General features: G+C 38.3%; 1 protein-coding gene and 1 long non-coding RNA gene across 5 annotated transcripts in view; one reads left to right on the top strand and one right to left on the bottom strand.

Moving 5' to 3' along the window:
* The window catches only part of LOC119932177, a 32,866-nt gene extending 16,513 nt beyond the window's left edge, over positions 1-16,353 (top strand). The window contains exons 4-5 of the long non-coding RNA XR_005452288.1: positions 12,987-13,156; positions 16,257-16,353. This is a non-coding gene — a long non-coding RNA (uncharacterized LOC119932177). The remainder of the gene's footprint in view (positions 1-12,986; positions 13,157-16,256) is intronic.
* SCN1A (sodium voltage-gated channel alpha subunit 1) overlaps positions 1-18,718 on the bottom strand; it is a 126,139-nt gene that overhangs the window by 13,551 nt on the left and 93,870 nt on the right. For all 4 annotated transcript variants that reach the window (XM_038751115.1, XM_038751114.1, XM_038751116.1 and 1 more), the window contains 8 exons: positions 18,264-18,437; positions 17,515-17,871; positions 16,239-16,712; positions 13,632-13,749; positions 12,984-13,138; positions 10,540-10,713; positions 9,424-9,546; positions 1,935-2,216 (listed from right to left, as the gene is read on the bottom strand). In XM_038751115.1, the coding sequence (XP_038607043.1) occupies positions 1,935-2,216; positions 9,424-9,546; positions 10,540-10,713; positions 12,984-13,138; positions 13,632-13,749; positions 16,239-16,712; positions 17,515-17,871; positions 18,264-18,437 (1,857 nt within the window). The remainder of the gene's footprint in view (positions 1-1,934; positions 2,217-9,423; positions 9,547-10,539; positions 10,714-12,983; positions 13,139-13,631; positions 13,750-16,238; positions 16,713-17,514; positions 17,872-18,263; positions 18,438-18,718) is intronic.

Below are 18,718 nucleotides of genomic sequence, written 5' to 3' on the forward strand. Positions count from 1 at the left end.
GTGCCATTTATACGACAACCAGCACATTGGCCTAGTCTACCAAGCAAGGCAACAGGTCCTGATTCCACACTGGCTGGTCACTCTGTACTGAACTAAGGGAATTGGCCTTCCTCTGCTCTGCTTTAATGTCCCAAACAAGTGGTGCCAGTGGGTTGGCTGCACCACCGAAATATGGTGGGAGTGGCAGTAGCCTAGACAGTTGGACCACGTGGAGGATGAGATGGGAGATTGGGCTGTAGGGCTTTTGGGGGTTTGTAGTAGCCCCAGAACTTGACTTGTGAAGGATCTTTGCAGGCCTGGGAATGGCTTGGTTTTCAACTCGGGTAGAGAGATCTCTGTCAGGACGCTGCACCCCTAACCAAAGAATGTGACTCCAAGGGCAACAACGGAATTTCTAGGGAACCAAGTGGACATGAGTTTATTTGTTGTCAGAAACTCTAGGAAGGAGTTAGGAGGGGTACATTTTTGTGCTTAGTCCCAGAGGGATGAATCAAGCAAAAGATATTTCAATAGTAATCCAACAAATTCAATTTATAAAAATGTGGAAAGCTATCTCAGATGTTCCATGAGCAATTACTCATAATATAGGATTATTATTATTACAACACACACCCATCGATCTGTATTCACACAGGGGAGGAAAGAAGTTAGGAATAAGGGGGCATCATAAAAGGAAAAGTGGAGGAAACTTGGACAGGGAGGGTGGGAATGAAAGATGAGCAGAAAGACTAAAAGATGGTAAGGGGGACAAGGAGAGTGGGGAAGCCCCAGAAAAAGACAAAGGAAATCAGGAAACATCCAAATCTCATGAATAAGGTATGGTTCCTATCTTAGTCCTCAATAGTACTTTGAGATTTTATAGAACTGGCATAGGGTCTTCATACAGTCACATAATAGAATACTCTGTTTATATACAGTATTTAGAGAGCAAAATAAAAAAAATTAGTTTTACGCTTTCCATTAGGAGGCATGTTTCTTATAAGTCTGTATTCTGTTCTTATATTCCTAATATATATGTCTAAGCCTTTTAAAACTGTCCTTTTCTGAAATCAGTTGCCCTAGCTAATATTTAGGCCTACTAACAAAGCAAGGAAGTGGTTACTTTGGAACTATTTTTTTTTTCTAATTCAAGCTAGTTCTATATCAGTCCAGTTTGGAGACCATTTTTTGGTTGTTGGTTTTTTTTCCTCCACCTTTTCTAATGTAATAATGCCTGCAGCCCCACAAAACACAGACCTCAAAATGTTTGTAGCGGAACACAATCTAGAAATTTAGGGCTTAAATCTTGAATTTTTATCAATCATTGCAATGTTTTGGAAAATATTAATCCAAAAGTTAGTTTCTAGGGTGTATTCATGTGCTAAAATAGTCTCCTTTATTTTAATTTCACAGAAAGCATAAATTTTTAAAAGATATCCTCTCACCAATCATACTTTCAGAGGAAGTGAAATTTAGCAGCAGTTTATTAAAGGGTGGTAGCAGCTCAATTATGAAAAATTATCTTTACCTGATCAATCATTTTGGGCCTGGCAGAAAAAAACATACACATTTCCTTCAGCAAAATAAACATTCAAATGACTTATAAAAATAAAAAAAGAGTTAGCAATCCACAAATCAAAGTTCTCACATGGGGAGAAAGGGAAACAGGAAAAGAAAGTACAGGCTGAGATAGAAAAGGTCTCCCTTCCTGAGACTGCAGTAATCTCTGCCCACCATGCCTGTGACCCAATTTGTACTAGTGTAATTATATCAGAAAAAAAAAATGAAGTGTGACTTGTGACTGACAAAATCTGCGTATAGTCTCACCATTTGTATTTATATAAACACTGTAAAACTATTCACTCATGCATCCCACCCATCTAAATATACTTGGGCACACACACACACACACACACACACACACACATATATATTCACAAAGAGAGATCACTTACTACTTGAAGTAAAGAAAGATACCCAAATCCTACATTATCAAAGTTTACTTTCACATTTTTCCATCGGGCAGTCTCATTTCTTGCCACAAGATCATCGCAGTCAGAATGATTATTGACTTGAGTGATGTCAAACATCTCACCAGTTGTAGTGTTAACACAGTGGTAAAACTTGCCAGCAAACAGATTTACTCCCATGATGCTGAAAATTAGCCAGAATATAAGACAAACGAGAAGCACGTTCATGATGGATGGAATTGCTCCTAAAAGGGCATTCACAACCACCTAGTACACAAATGAAAGGAAAGAAACAATGTCAGAATACTCATTAGTGATAGAAAAAGGCTACCAATAATTCTAACGATCTTGATTTAGTCTTTCTAACTTTCTCTCTCAAGGCTATTTTAACACAAAATGAATGTTAAAAACAAGGTTTACCCTCTCCTTTGAACTTACAACAAAGCAAGCACATTTAGTGAAACAAATACAAGGAAACAAACCAATCCAAAAAAAGGAAAAACTAAAGTTCTAAATGGAAAGCAAAACCAGAAAAAACCTGCTGGCCGTAAGATGAAGTCAGAACATTGTTCTTCTCTAGAAAAAAGAGAAATGGGAAATCGTAATACAGAAACTTAAACATTAAAGAAGGGAAGCAAAAAAAATTGACAACAGGTAGATTAGAACAACATAGTCTTTCCAAATAAAACCAAAAGTACATATGCCTTAATCTCATAGCTAGATACTTGTTTAGAAATGTTTTGAGGAGATTTAAATACCTAGCATAATTTTCACCTTAATTATTCATGCATCACTATATGGCTAATAATTTTTTGCATAAAAAGCAAGACAATTTTGCATCATGTGTTTAATAGGATCATCACATAGTTTATTTCAAGCTCCAGTCATGTCATTTGTTTCATTTACTGAGTTTAATTCAATAAACTTATTTTAAATGAAACATAAAAAATAATGTATATTGTGGAAAGGATGATAGGCAAATACATATAATGCTCTCTTTATGTATATCTATAAAATATTAGGCAAAGAGCTGGGGCTCCATGAAGCCTATGAACCATGAATTTTGTTTCTGATTCTGGAAGTAATTTAACTAAATTCTTGTTTTCCGTAATGTGGATAAGAGAAGATCCTATTGACAGTGAGATCCCAGCACTAGGAAAGGAAAGATTTCAGGTGTAGGTGTTAACGATGGGACTGTTTGTCTTAGACTCTGCAGCCACTCTGGTATCTGGACACGGTTACCTTTACTGTCATCTTTGAACACAAAACGCAATATAGATTCTGTGTTAAAATGTAGTTTTTCTCCAGAAAATAATGTTTGGAAGATTTTTTTCAAAAATCTAAGGTTTCATATGTTATGCCTTGTGGATCACACAGTAGGTCAAATCCTGCTCTGAGCTTATTAGACTCAGTCTCCACTAAACCTGCACTAAATAGCTGAGAGAAGAATCATTCTGATAACCTGACAAAGAACGATTAAAAACCAGTATGTAGTTCTGGACTTGCATGCAATATATACAAAGTTAAGGGTATAATCTTTAGTTTATTTTTGTGTCTCAATTATAGGAGCCAGTCTCTTCAATATTAACTTTCAGCTGTTGACTGCCCTTTGAACTTCAGTCACGACAATATTTCTCACATTATCTGGATAGTATTCTTTTTAAGTAACAGTTTCTCATTTAGTACCCTTCCAAGGGATCTCTTGAAATCTGCTAAAACTTCTGTGCCGGTATCAGTCTTGCTCCAATGGGAGAATGGACTTCTAGACACGGTAAAACTATCAAAACTTGGGCAGTGAAAGCAGTCAAGGGTGAAATTTGATCTCTTTCTTCAAGAACCCCAAGTTTAACAATTCATTTTTGGCATTTGGCTAGAATATACGTCCTCATCCACGGTGCACCTACACATTTTTAATTTCCCTATGGATTACTTTTTTGATGTGAACAAATTCAAAATAAATTTAGGCGCTTCCTGCAGATTTGTGACAGGTAACAAGTCTGCTGACTTTGTTGTACTGTCCTCTCCCAAGCATTTTGTTCACTGCTCAGCACACAGTAAGTGCTCAATACCATTGATTTGCATTAGCTTTCCAATGTGCAATTATTTTGCATCACAGAAGTTCAGCACTGATTGAATATGAACTGAAATTCTCTTTTAGGGATGCCTAATGCAAATGTTCCCTCTCAACAGTATCCTGGATCATTTAATTGCTACTGGAAAAAACAACAACTTAAAATTGCCCTTCATCTTTTGGCATCCTTGGTTTTTGATGTTAATTTTAAATTAAACTGACTTCTATTTGAGAGCATACATTTTGGTAGACATGTCCCCTGCTCACAACGAGCATGCGGTCTAGAGTCTTACAGTCTTAAATGTCACAAAGCAGAAGCTTTTCATCTATGTATTTTGTAGAAGAGATTTTCCCATTGTTGTGCTGAAAAATATTCGAGTGAGACATTGGCTCCAATGAGAAAGCCCTAATGTTTTAGGCAGACTGCACTATGAGCCCTGGTTAAGCTTATTCTAGCAAGGCCATTTTCAGACCTTATCCTACATTTTGTGGGATTTTTTTTTTTATCTTTTCTAGTGTCTTGTAAAAGTTAGGAAGCACTTAATAGGAAGAATAGTGGGCAGTTAAAATATCCATCATTTGACCTATATGAACATAATTCATTTGTCCCACCAAGGCAAGCATAGAACATAAGGAATTCATATACATTTTAACTTTAACACTCTGTATCACTCAACCTACTGCCAAATCCTGCTGCTGCTTCCTGCACAGTCTCTCAGATCCACCCGTTCCTCTCCATTTAAGCTGCCATCATTTTGGTGAAAAGTCTGGTCATATTGCAGCATTTCTATTGCATCAGCCTTCTTGCTGGTGGTCTTGTTTCCTGCCCCCAACCTTTCTCTCTTCCAAACTATATTTCACATGGATCATCTTTATATGAAGCATTTTTCAGGCCATTTCTGAAAATGGGTGGGTGTGTGTGGGGGGGGTGGGGGGATTTTTATACTGTATACAGTTTTCATGTGAACATTATATCTGCAAGCCACATTAAAATGACAGTAAAGCAGGACTATTAATTGGAGATCCTCTTTGGGATCCTTATGAGTTGAACCTAAATTAATGTATGTGAATAATTTTAGTCTGTGTGTGCCCTGCCGCCCCCCCACCTCCCACTGCTGGCTGTCATCACTCTCTGGTATAACTACGTGAGGTCTCCCAGGCAAAAAAAACATAGGGGTTGAGCTTGTTGGAAATTTCCATTTCCAGCCGGAAACTTTATGAGGCCAAGTCAGCCTTTAGGGGGATAGCACATGGAGTTCAAATGAGTGGTTTTGAGGTCATACACTAGAACCAAGCCTAGAACCTGCTTAGGGAACCAAGATGGGAGCCCAGCCTTCCAGTGGACAGTCAGCATGTCAGGATTTTCCAGGCCCCACATCCCACTGCCACCTCTGGCACAAAGCCAATTACCCTCTGGCAGCAGCTGTAAGACACACAGTCTGTTCCCATCTTTGGGGCAAGAAGGGCACATCCTCTTGGATGTGAAGGGGAGAAAGACTAGCCTCTCTTCCCTTTGTTCATCTTTTCATTCAGGCACATGCATGGCAAAGGGGATGAGGGCGAAACAAGACTCCCTCTCCGTGGCTGCATGGCTTCCAAATCCCTTCTGGGAGAGGGGTGGCTTCTGCTGCCCCTTGGAAGAACCTCCAAAGCTGCTTGTCCCTCCCCCAAATGCTTTGACCACATTCCATTTCAGGGGTGCACAGGTTTTTGCAGACCTGGCTCCGAGGGAGGATAGACTGAATCCCCAAAATCATACAGTAAGAAATCTCTCTGGGCTTCATGAGATTGGAATAGATTTCATATTTCATCCATTATGTCACACATTCGATTTTGTTGACCAGTCTAATATTTAGCTGTCATTTAGTGAAATTCCACAGACTAATTTAGTCTTTTATTCTTTTGCAATAAAAATCAATCAGTGGTACTTATTGAGTGTTTACTGTGTGCAGAACACTGTACTAAGCACTTGGGTGGATACAACAGTTGGTAGATTTGTTCTCTGCCCACAACAAGCCTACAATCAGGGGGAGTAGCTTTAATTTTATATTAACTGGACGTTTATTCTATATTTATTTTTTATTTCCAGAAAGCTCTAAGTTTTTCCTAATTTTAGAAATTTAAGGAACAACAAAACAACCAAATGGTTCTTTTTCTTTTAAAACTTTATTTTAAAAGCCACTCTCTGCATGACAAGTTCCTCAATTACACATACACAAAGATCCAAACCCTAAGTAAAGATTTTTGAAAGTTTTCAAGGAGCAGCATCTCTACCATAGAAACTGTAGTCCTCTAGAGTGTAAGCCCATTGTGGGCAGGGAATGTGTCTGTATTATTGTACTCCACCAAGCACTTAGTACAGTGCTCTGCACACAGTAAGTGCTCAATAAATACAATTGATTGATACAGGCCGCTGGGGAAATTTCCCAAGGCCTTGCATTTTAGGGGCTCCCTCTCCTCCTGGTGAGGACTCCCCAAAGTTGTTGTTGCACAGGGCGCTGTGGGGGTTAAGTTATCCTGGACTTTGTACACAGTAAATGCTCAGTAAATACCAGTGATTGACTCTTTAGTCCATAGGGACCTCTTGGATTCGCAAGTTAAGATAGCGGTTGTGACTACTAAAATATTTATTTTACATTCTAAAAACTCAGAGTTAATCAAGAGTGTTTTATATTTAGGCAGTCTATTTCTCTTTTAAAATCTAGGCTATTAGGACACCATTTCAGGTTTGCAGGCCTTTCCCTTTCCATGCGGTGACTGGTAGAGTAGGAAGATGGAGATGTCTACACATATCTGCCAACATTCTGGGCTGCCCATATTACAAATCCTTGAATTCTTGAATTCATTCCTTGAATGAATGATCACTTATAAAGACTATTTTCTGTCTCCTCTTTTGTAATGTGGAAATTAAGCGGTGTATAACATGCTTTTTGTCTATGGGACAAAAACTAAATATTCCAAGTGTGCTCAAGGGGGGATGCAGTAGCATAAATATTTAAGGGGTGTAAGGGCATCTTAGGAGTGAGTGAAAGATGGAATAGCTAGTTTAGGCAGAATAGTCCCAAAGCTGGAAAACTTGGGATGAGTCAGAATAGTCCCAAAACTGGAAAACTTGGGATTTTTTTTTTTTTCAAGGTGTCCAAGGCATTCTACAAAGACTATGCCCTCTAAACTGGGACTCATGGAAATCTCATGCATCTCCCTAGTAAGAAAAGACTAACTGGATGCCAAAAGCTTTCAGGATGCATATTGCTTTATTTAAAAAGCAGGGCCTCCGTTTGTTCTCTAACTTTTAATTTATAGTTTTCCTCCTTCTCAGATGTCCCAAAAGGAATATATTTTTTTTTCTTATTTAATGCGTTTGCTTTCTCAACATACAGTCTGCATATGCTCACAATGACCTGTCTATATTGTCTTACCTGCTTGGTGAATTTTACAAACAGACTTCCAGAAAAGACACATACTTAACAAAGAATGAAAACAATTACAGATTCATTACTGGTTCCAGTGAAATCTGGAACAATGCACATGGGTGTCACAAACTAGCAAGGCCCCAAATCCATTGCTTATACTAAGTATTCAATCTTCAATACTTCAAATCCACCATCTTAATTCGGTGTAGGCAAATTTGAATTTTAAAATCTCCAAATGAACTGTGTAAATACATCCCCACCCTTAAAGGTTATCAGAACATATTTTTAAAAATATGGCAAAATAGGTTTTGATTAGATTATCCATTAAAAAGACTATCCATTGGGCCTGAGAAAAGTCAAGCCCACAGGGTAGGGTTTTGAGAAAAGTGGGAATTAGAATGGAAATGCTATAGTGTTGCTACCATGACACTATAATTATAACACTTCCCACTCCCAGCCTCCCCCCTCCAACCCCACTAGACATTAACAGTGAAAGGATTAAAGGTAGCAAAAGGGGAAATACAGTACCCATAATAAAGGGCTGAGGGGAGGAACCAGCGCTCCACCCTATCCAAGTTGGAGAAAGATTATCCTATATAAAATAGAAATATATAGTTTGTTATTAGGAATCTGGTATGACAGAACATTTGGTGTTATTTGTATATGATGCTCTCAGTTTTCCCTATTAATATAGTCCAGATTATTTTTGAAAATCAAGGCATTTATTTTTAACAGATTTCCTGGATTAGGAAATTAAATAAACACAAATTGTTCACTTTTACATGTTGAAAAGTTTGGACTGGAAATTTGAAATACAGTAAATGTTTAAAGCTGTCAGCCAGAAATGTGCATAAAACATGCAAAACTCAAAGGGCAGTGTGAATGATCACTTATAAAGACTATTTTCTGTCTCCTCTTTTGTAATGTGGAAATTAAGCAGTGTATAACATGCTTTATTCAGTAATGTAATGTACAAACACATGCTTTGATATGACCAAACTATCTCAGCGATAGAGTATGACTGAATTCTTACATTTGGTGTACAATTTCACAGTTAGTGCAGTTGTTTGCTTTTAAGGACAGATGTACAAATGGAATTGAACATCCTCAACTCTCAATTTTCTAGGAAGATATGTTTTAATCTAGATTGTGATTGTGATGTAAACTGCCAATTATTTGCCAGTTTAAAGTGAAAATCTATTATCTTACTTCCTATCTGTATTTATTGGTAGTTTGGGATATCACTACTTAAAACATCGAAACACTGGATACGAAAAGGCAGGCTCTTTTTTTTTTTACATTTAATGGCAATGAATGTATATTGTGGCATTATGCTATAAAAGTAAAAATGCAAATTGTAGAAGATTGCAATGCCCGTACAATCAAATTGTAATGCCTGTTGGTATTTTATTTTCAATGTATTAAAATACATTTGCTTTTCCAATTCAAAAGAAGGATCTAAATGTGGGTATATGTTGGGTAACAAGCTTTAGCTGTGATTAACTTGAGTCATTTTACAGTACGTAAAAAATATCAAGAAAAAATATTTTTTAAGCTTGATAATTTGGTTTACTTCATTAAAAAGTCAACTAACAAAATGAGTTTATGGAAGCACAAATTCTGAACTGGTGTTTAGGGAAATCATTTTCAGATTGTTGCTATAAAGAATCAAGTGAAAATTAGAAAGTCACATTTTAATTAAAATAGACTTCCTGTTTAATTCATTATTGACAAAGTGATAAAAGTGATTAAACTAATATGTTCGGAAAAACTCCTGAGTGGCTAAGAGCATAGGGTCCCTAAATAAGGCCAGGGTATATGTGATATTGTATTGGTATGTAAGCTGAGGTGATATGGTCTCTTGCATATCTCTTGGTGAATATGCAATCAGGAAGAGTATAGCATTTTTGCAAAGATTTGCCATTCCTTTTGGCATGCATAGTTTCTTTCCGTTGCATGCACTATTTAGGGTTCTTTCATTTTGTCTTACCCTCATCCCTTCAAATCGTGATAAGGCTCGTAGTGGTCTCAGGGCTCTCAGAGTTCTTAGAGATTTAATGGCACCAAGTTCTGAATAGCCCAAGGCGTTTGCTGTTAAACTAACCAAGGACACCTACACAAGAAAAGAAAAGCGACACTTCTCATCATTCAAGTGGAATCATGAGTGAATATCTTCAGGAATCTTCAAAGTTTAGGAAAGGCATTTCAGGGAAACAAAATCTATCTCCATTCTTGAAAATATAATTTCCCATACCTTTCAGATAAAATAATTGTATGTTAGTCATGAGAAGCAATAAGCCGTTATGAAAACAATTTTCCTAACAATAAAAAATACATTATAAAAATAAAGATCCTATATAGAACTAATAATCAACTGTAAAGATAACCATGGATATTTTCATCTACTGCTGTTTAAAAACAAACTCTGAATGAACTCTGTTGAAATCAGAATAACCTAAAAGTTGGGCAGATGGCCCTCAACTTTAGAAATTTTATGATCTGCTAATGCTACATTTGGGCCAGGATATTGCTGAATTAATAGCATCTTCCAAGGGTTTATTTCCATTATCATCAAGCATATACAATGTTAATGTCTCTTTACCCTCGTACTCTGTGGGAGCCACTGTAATAAGCTCTGGGGAAGAGTCAAGCTAAATCAGGTTGGACACAGTCCATGCCCCACAGTCTTAATCCTCATTTTACAAATGTGGTAAGAGTCACAGAGAAGTTAAGTGATTTGCCCAATGTCCCACAGCAAACAACTGGCGGAGCAGGGATTAGAATCCAGGCCCCATGAGGGACATGGACTGTGTCCAACCAGATTAGCTTGTCCCTCCAACTGCATTTAGTATTAGTATCTGGCACGGAGTAAGTGCTTAACAAATACCATTAAACCCCCCTCACTTCAAAACCTATGTATTATACTAGGCTAGACTAGTCAACTTCTTCCAAAAGTTATCCTTGATCAGATAATTCCCATCTTATTTAGCATGCCCTCCACCTCCTCCTGTAACAGCAATTCTCCAATCCTTATAATCAAAAGTTTTTAAATGACCAACAAATATACTGTTGATGACTGACGATTAATGACTTTGCAGATACTTACATCAACAATCAGGAAGTCTAACCAACACCAAGCATTTGTAAAATAGGCCTGATAGCCATATGCCACCCATTTAAGAAGCATCTCCAGAATAAAGATGTAAGTGAAAACTTTATCAGCATATTCAAGCATAGTTTTGATGGTTTTTCGTTGCTCAATATATATATCTTCAAAAGCCTGTAAATTAAATGACTTGATTATTGTCCAAGAAATCTTAATGTATGACTTCCAACCTATTAGTAGTTAGCATTAGATTGTGCAGCGTGGCTCAATGGAAAGAGCCCGGGCTTGGGAGCCAGAGGTCGTGGGTTCTAATCCCGGCTCTGCCACTTAGCTGTGTGACTTTGGGCAAGTCACTTAACTTCTCTGGGCTTCAGTTACTTCATCTGTAAAATGGAGATTTAGACTGTGATCCCCACTAGGGATAACCTTATCACCTTGTATCCCCCACCCAGCACTTAGAACTGTGCTTTGCACATAGTAAGCGCTTAACAAATGCCATCATCATCATCATCATATGAGAAAGCAGCATGGCCTAGGCGAAAAGAGCACGGGCCTGGGAATCAGAAGGACCTGGTTCTGATTCTGCCCACTCGTCTTCTGTGTGAACCTAGGCAAGTCACTTAACTTCTCCGGGCCCCTGTTTTTTCTTTATTTTGTTTTTTATTTTCTTTAATGGTATTTGTTTATGATTACATAACATGATTATGTAATGTATGTTTATGATTACATAAACATACATTACATATGTGTCAGGCACTTTAAGCACTGGGATGGATACAAGACAATCTGGTAGAATGGTCTTAATTCCCATTTTACAGATGAGGTAACAGGCACAGGGAAGTTAAGTGACTGGCCCAAGGTCCCACAGCAGACAAGTGGTGGAACTAAGATTAGAACTCTGATCCTCCTTAATTCCAGGCTCATGCTCTACCATTAAACCAGGCAATGTTTTCAATGTTTTCAGTTACCTCATTAGTAAAATGGGGATAAAGATGGTGAGCCTCATTTGAAAATGGACTTTGTCCAACCTGATTAGCTCGTATCTACCCCAGCACTTAGTACAGAGCCTGGCACAGAGGAAGTGCTTAAATAACAAGGTGACATAGCAGGCAGTTGGCAGAGCTGGGGTCAGATCCAAGGTCCTCTGCTATTTGGGCCCATGCTCTTTCCATTAGGCCATTTTGCTTTTACTTATAGTGTTCCTGAATCTTGCTCTCATCCCTTCTGTAAGATAACTAAAACAAAATGCACTGCGATCTCATCGAACCAATTCACTACCATGCTCAATACTGTTTCCTAATTTTCAAGTTCTGGGGCTGCCAACCTTCCAGAAAAACTCAAAGGTGAGAACGAGTTTGATGGACCAGTTCGTGGTTTGGCCACTTAATTGGTCATCAGCACAATCCCCATAATAAAATGGAGAAGAAATTTGAATAGGTTCTATTTGATCTTTATTTTTTAATCTACGGCTGATGAAGTTGCAATTACTACTAATTTAAGGCTTGGGATGACCTGGGAATGTCAGTGATCCTGGAGGAGGAGCTATGGTATTGAGGTCTTTGGTCTCCATACAGAGCAGGTCCTCCTCTTCCATGAGCGTCCACTCTGCTAAAGCTTAGCCTGCAAGGTCTTCCACTGCGGGTGCTGAAGGATGGGGCTTGTGCCCCACTTAGTATGAATATGTATTGCTTTTGTGGGGCATTGCAGGGAGAAACAGGCAAGTGGGAGATCCCAGTCAGCAGCAAACAGCTGCCACAGACTCTGGCTCGCTCTCAAATTTGTCTTGCTTCAACCCTAAAGCAGTGTTTTGAATTATATTTTGGACCTTCATATGCCATGCTACTTTGCAGCCTGGCTTAGTGGAGAGAGCACAGGCTTGGGAGTCAGAGATGGTGGGTTCTGATCCTGGCTCCGCCACTTGTCAGTTGTGTGATTTGGGGCAAGTCACTTAATTTCTGTGTGCGTCAGTTACCTCATCTGTAAAATAGCAATTAAAACTGTGAGCCCCACGTGGGACAACCTCATAACCTTGTATCTATTCCAGCGTTTCGAATAGTGCTTGGCACATAGTAAGTGCTAAACAAGTACCGTCATTATTATTATTATCAATTGTTATTTGTGTATGCATTCAATTATTAAAAAAACTATTTACATCTTGAAGAATGGTATTTGGGTTTTTCTAATTAGCTTTCACAACCCCCACAGAGATTTTTATTAAATTTGTACATGCAAGGTAGTTGTGTGTAATGAAATGGTGATTCTTTTGATGTTACACTTATTCAATAGGTGTGTCCCTAATTCCAGCATGTTGAAGAGAATCAACATATTTTCAAATAGAATATGAAGAACTAGGACCAGAGAAAATACTTTTATGAAGCAGTTATTGACTAAAATATTAGGTTTTTTTCTTAAGAACTGTAACTGTGGCTAAATGCTTCACTCACCAGAGCACCACTACTGAGGAGAATCATGAAGACAATGAAGGTCTCAAACCAGTTATGTTCAACTATTTTGAAGCATGTTTTCCTCAAATTCCACCATTGCTTTCCTTTTCCTGATTCCACACTGACTTGACAGCATTTGAATCTTCTTACACAGCCTATAAGTCAAATGTCAGGTAAGTAAAAATTGTTTTATTTCAAGACACTAAGACATCATGGGCAGGGACTATGTCTACCAACTCTGTTATATTGTCCTCTTCCAAGTGCTTAAAACTAGTGCTGTACACACAGGAAGTGCTCAATAAATATGATTTTGATTTACATTTGCAAGCAGATAAAACCTCAAAAGCTATGCTGGGGTGGCCCTCGTGGGATTAGTACACTTGTACTATCCCACTATACCCCAGTTATCACCCTGTATTTTTGGTTTTCCACTTTGATAAATATTCATAATTTTTTTACAGTACTTTTAAATTAATTTGAAATCATTCAAACCTCTGCCATTTTTGCAATATGTTGTATAAATAGCATAAAATGAACATAAATTAATTTGTACTACTGAACACCTACTGTGTGCAGAGCACCACACCAAGTGCTTAGAACTTCATTTCCTTTGAATTTTCACAGACTAGAAAGCTTTTAATCATTTACCTTCAGTAAAACAGGCCTCGGGTTCGTCAGCATCTTCAGGTTCAGCCACAGGTTGTTCTTCTTCAGGGAGACCAATATCTATAGTGCTGCCTTCTGATGAGCTACTGTCATTAAGCTTCTGTATACATGCAAAAAATATTCCAGAAAAACACTAAAGCACTGCATTTTTGATAGTTACAAAATGTTTCTGTTAGGAAGAATAAGAACATGTTTAGCTCTGTTTTGCTGCAGCATAAAAATAAATAAGAGCGTCTGTGTGCCAGCCATACAGCAATGGAAGGAGAGCTACTTTTGACCACTTCTGGTTTGTATTCAAGCAGAGATCTGTGCCTATATGTAGTCTTGACATGTGGCTTGAAATACTCATGCTCTTTGTAGGCAGAGACCAGGGTCATTTGAACAAACTACATTAGCCAAAAAAACATTTTGGGCCCCCAATAAATGTAGTGGTCTAAACTCATTCTGTTCAGTCTGCAGTCTAGTAGTAATTTGCTAATCTAATTTGCTAATTCCTGTGATAGAGGCAGGAATTTCCTGGGCCAAACTCTATGTTCATTTCTATCCTATGTGAGAGAGGCAGCAACAAGGAAGCAGATGGCTGTTATTCCACACCCCCTCACTTCTATAGTTGCTGTTGCTTCACATACAACTGTCCCCATTGCATTGCTCTGTTTTAGGGGATCCAAAGTTATCCAGCTTTCTTCTGTGGCAGTTGCCATCATTTCTACCTCTTCTTCCTCTTTTCTTCCCCCCTCCCTCAACTAAGCATGCGGGGTCAATGGAGGTAGACAGAACTATCAGGTTTATTGTATTTTAAAAGCTGCTCTGACTCTGAATATGCAGGGACTTAGCAGAAATTGTCTTTTCTAATTACATGAATGTACATTGACTTGAACATATAAATATGCACCTTAGGAACAAAGAGAGAAACTAATCTTGTTTAAGGCAAAGAAAGTGTCTGTTACATTGTTGTAGTCTTCCCAAGTGCTTAGTACAGTGCTCTGCACACACTAAGCCCTCAATAAATACAACTGACTGATTGAAAGGACTGAGTCATTCTCTCTTCATTGACCTTTACGTGTGTGTGTGTGTGTGTGTGTGTGTGTGTCAGCCTTTGTCTTAGTCTCTGTGCTCTTCCATCCCTACTGATAATAGTGGTATTGGTTGAGTGCTTTTTTTTTAAAAAAAAAAGGTATTTCATTCAATCGTATTTATTGAGCCCTTACTGTGTGCAGAGCACTGTACTAAGCACTTGGGAAGTACAAGTCGATTTGTTAAGTACTTACTTTTATGTACCACGCACTCTACTAAGCACTGGGTTAGATACAAGCAAATCAAGTTGGACACAGTCCCTGTCGCACCTGAGGCTCACAGGTTTAATCCCCCTTTTACAGATAACTGAGGCACAGAGGAGTTTAAGGGACTTGCCCAAGGTCACACAGCAGACAAGTGGTGGAGCTGGGATTAGAACCTATGCTCTATCCACTAGGCCATGCTGCTTCTCTATAGGAGAGTGCTTACTATGTGCCAAGCACTCTACTAAGCACCGGGAAATGTACAAGATAATCAGATCAGACACAGTCCTGTCCCGCATGTGGCTCATAGTCTAAGTATAATCCTGTCCCTTCCCCTTTATGTACCCACCTATACCTGGGAAACCCTTCCCGGCTTTCAGAATTTTAAGTGCTTTTGCCAAATTCTGCTGATTCCTGATCTCTCTCCTGCTTAAACTGTGAGCCCATTTGAGCTAGGGCCTTTTGTTTGACTGATTAACTTCTACCTCCCCCAGAACTTAAAATGGGGCTTAACGCATAGTAAGCATTTAGCAAATACCATAATTATTATTACATGATCTAAAAATGCAAGAATGAGACAGAGGTAGAAAACAGAATAAGAAAGGTTAGCGTGACTCTTTGGCTGGTTCACAGAGTATGGCAACGATAGTGAATTAAGCCCCGTACTAAGTTGAAAGTCTTTAAAGCTCGTGTAAAAATGTGACAACACATTTTGGGTTGAGTGCTTTTTTTAAAAAAAATTGTATTTGTTAAGTACTTACTATGTACCAAACACTGGGGTAGATACAAACAAATCAGGTTGGACACAGTGCATGTCGCACCTGAGGCTCTCAGGCTTAATCCCCATTTTACAGATGAGATAACTGAGACACAGGGAAGTTGAAGTGACTTGAACTTCACTCAATGTCAAATGCTAAGGCAAGATTACCAACAACACAGTATTAGGAAACAATCAACTCTCAAACAACACAGCTTTCTGGGTTCTAGTCTTGGCTGTGCAAGGAATGGAATAGCTGCTGGGATTAGCTATTGGTGATGGACTTTTATATTCAAAAACTACACAGGGCATTTGGAATCCTGAAAAATGCTAGCTAGAGTGTTCAGCAGACCATGTTGGCCACCAAAGCAACACCTTGGAACCACATCACAGTAGTAGCACTATGTTGTAGGCAGTGGGGTTGTTGTGGTTTTTTTTTTTAAAAAACCCCTTTGTGTGCCCTTAGCAATGTACCTTTCCTCATTCATATGATAGTAAATATATTTTTGGTGAAAGTATAACACCACATTTCTGCAGATCTCTATAAAGTCTTACCTCTTTGCTTTCTTCCAGATCCGATTCACTACTGAAATCTTCGGTGTTTAAATTTTCGAAGTCAGATTCACCAACAGCAATTGGAACCGTCACAGTGAGACTGGGGTTGTTTATAAATGACATATAATCACTTTCATCAATTATGTACTTTTCCACACTGCTTCCTATTCCACTGGTAGTTCCGTTCCCATTTCTGAGGTACTCGTATTCTTTTCCTATTTCTCCCGTGTGATTGGCCATGCAGCCGTCTCTTTTGTTTAGATCATCAAGTGGTTTGATCTCATCTAAAGCCTTTTGTTTTTTAACAAAAGCTTTTTGGAAAAATTCTCGTATCATTTTTTTGGCAATATCTATTCCATAATGCATTCTTCCCATAGCGATCTGGAGATTATTCATTTCATTATCATCATCAGAAGCAGCAAGGTTGTCTGCACTAAATGAGCTCAGCAGCAAAGCCAGGAATAGATTCAGTACCTTTAATAGATTATAGAGAAATAGTTCACAAATTCATCTTAACATAAAGGAAAAACATAATTGGGTCTCCAAGTTAAATATTATGCCAGGTTTATATAAAACAGTTCCCCCCTTTCCTTTACCTCCTCCCCATATGTTACCATTTGTCTATCCAGAGTTGCAGTGTTAAAAAGGCGGCAGGTGGGAACTCCCTGACAGGCCTATGCCTTTGAACTTAACTAGAAATTGTTCCTTAATAGGAGCTTTTTGTTGGGTCAACTCCCCCAAGTAGTCTAGAGACAAACAGATGGAAAGAAAGCTGGAAATCTGGGAAAAATAAAAAGTCAAGCCTATTTTCACTGTAAGACTGCAATCTTTGCGATGCTTCGTTCCCATGCCAAAAAGTCTGTTTTTTTGTAGCCTCAGACCCTCCCTTCTAAAGTTTAAGGTGCCAAAATCAAGTAGGGTTAAAAAAAAAAATCAGTCATTCATATGTTGTTTAAATGCACACAAGCTGCTCATTATTATTATATGATTACTGTTATCGAGCAGCTTGTGTGCACTGCAGAACCATAGAAAAGATATTAATTTTTCATTTAATTATGCTTATTATTATTACTGGTTCTACATCCAACCAAATAAAGGTAGAAAGAATGGGATGGACTTAATCCTCTTATTTCAACAATGAAGTGAAAGGTCTAATCAGGTAAGGTTAGATTTTTCATCAGAATAGTGTGTGTTAGCAATAAGTATTAAAAACAATTCTCAAATCTTGTTGCACCAAACCTTGAGTTCAAGTGAGATATTTTTGCTGCATACATACCACTAAGTTTCCAATCACCATGACCATCATGAAGACAGTAAGGCACATGGCTTGACCTGCAACTTCCATACAGTCCCACATGGTCTCTATCCACTCTCCACACAGAACACGGAACACAATCAGGAAAGAGTGGAAGAAGTCATACATGTGCCAGCGTGGAAGCACACAGTTTTCGTTGATCTTGCAGACACATTCTTTGTAGTTCTTCCCAAAGAGTTGCATCCCGACCACGGCGAAGATGAAGACAATGATGGCCAAAACCACGGTCAAGTTTCCCAGAGCCCCCACTGAGTTGCCAATGATCTTTATCAGCATGTTCAATGTGGGCCAAGATTTTGCCAATTTAAAAACTCGAAGCTGGAAAAAGATTTGGAATTAGTATAAATGCCGATGTTAGGGAAACACTTTACTCCTAAATTTACAGTAGGGCAATCACATGGTATTTTCATAATGTTAGAAGTGACTAATGCTTTCTGTCTTTCAAGGATAAATGTTCTCTTTCAGAGGGCTTTCACTGGTATGTTTAGACTGGGTTGCATGTGCTTTTCCGCCCCAAAAGCAATTTTTAGGAATTCTTCTTTTTTCTGTTTTTTCAGGATTCAGCCCGTGACAAGCCACTTTTTTTTTTTTGGTCAAACACTGTTCTAAGTTCTGGGATAGATACAGGTGCATTAGGATGGACTCAGTCCCTGTCCTGAATTAGGCTCACAGTCTAAGTAGGAGAAACACAACTCTTATAAAATACTTACCAGTCGGAAAGATCGGAGAACTGATAATCCTTCTACATTAGCAAGACCGAGTTCGACTAAACTAAGGGTCACAATAAAGCTATCGAAGATATTCCATCCTTCTTGAAAATAATAATAAGGATCTTTGGCAATTATCTTTAGAAACATTTCTGCTGCAAAGATGCCAGTAAATACCTGAAGGGAAAAAAGGAAAAGGGTGCCTTCTATCACCAAGAAATGTTAAAGATTGAAAACTCCATAACTGTGCCCTTGGATTGTGGCAGCCAAATTACTTATTTTCCTGACAAAAACAAATATATCCACTCAATCATATTTATTGAGCACTTACTGTGTGCAGAGCACTGTACTAAGTGCTTGGAAAGTACAATTCAGCAATAGAGACAATCCTTGCCCACACCGGGCTTATCTCTATCTTTAAATACCTCTGTTTTCCATAAACGAATAATTATATACTG

Source organism: Tachyglossus aculeatus, chromosome 9, assembly GCF_015852505.1.
Source record: "Tachyglossus aculeatus isolate mTacAcu1 chromosome 9, mTacAcu1.pri, whole genome shotgun sequence".
Lineage (NCBI taxonomy): Eukaryota > Metazoa > Chordata > Mammalia > Monotremata > Tachyglossidae > Tachyglossus > Tachyglossus aculeatus.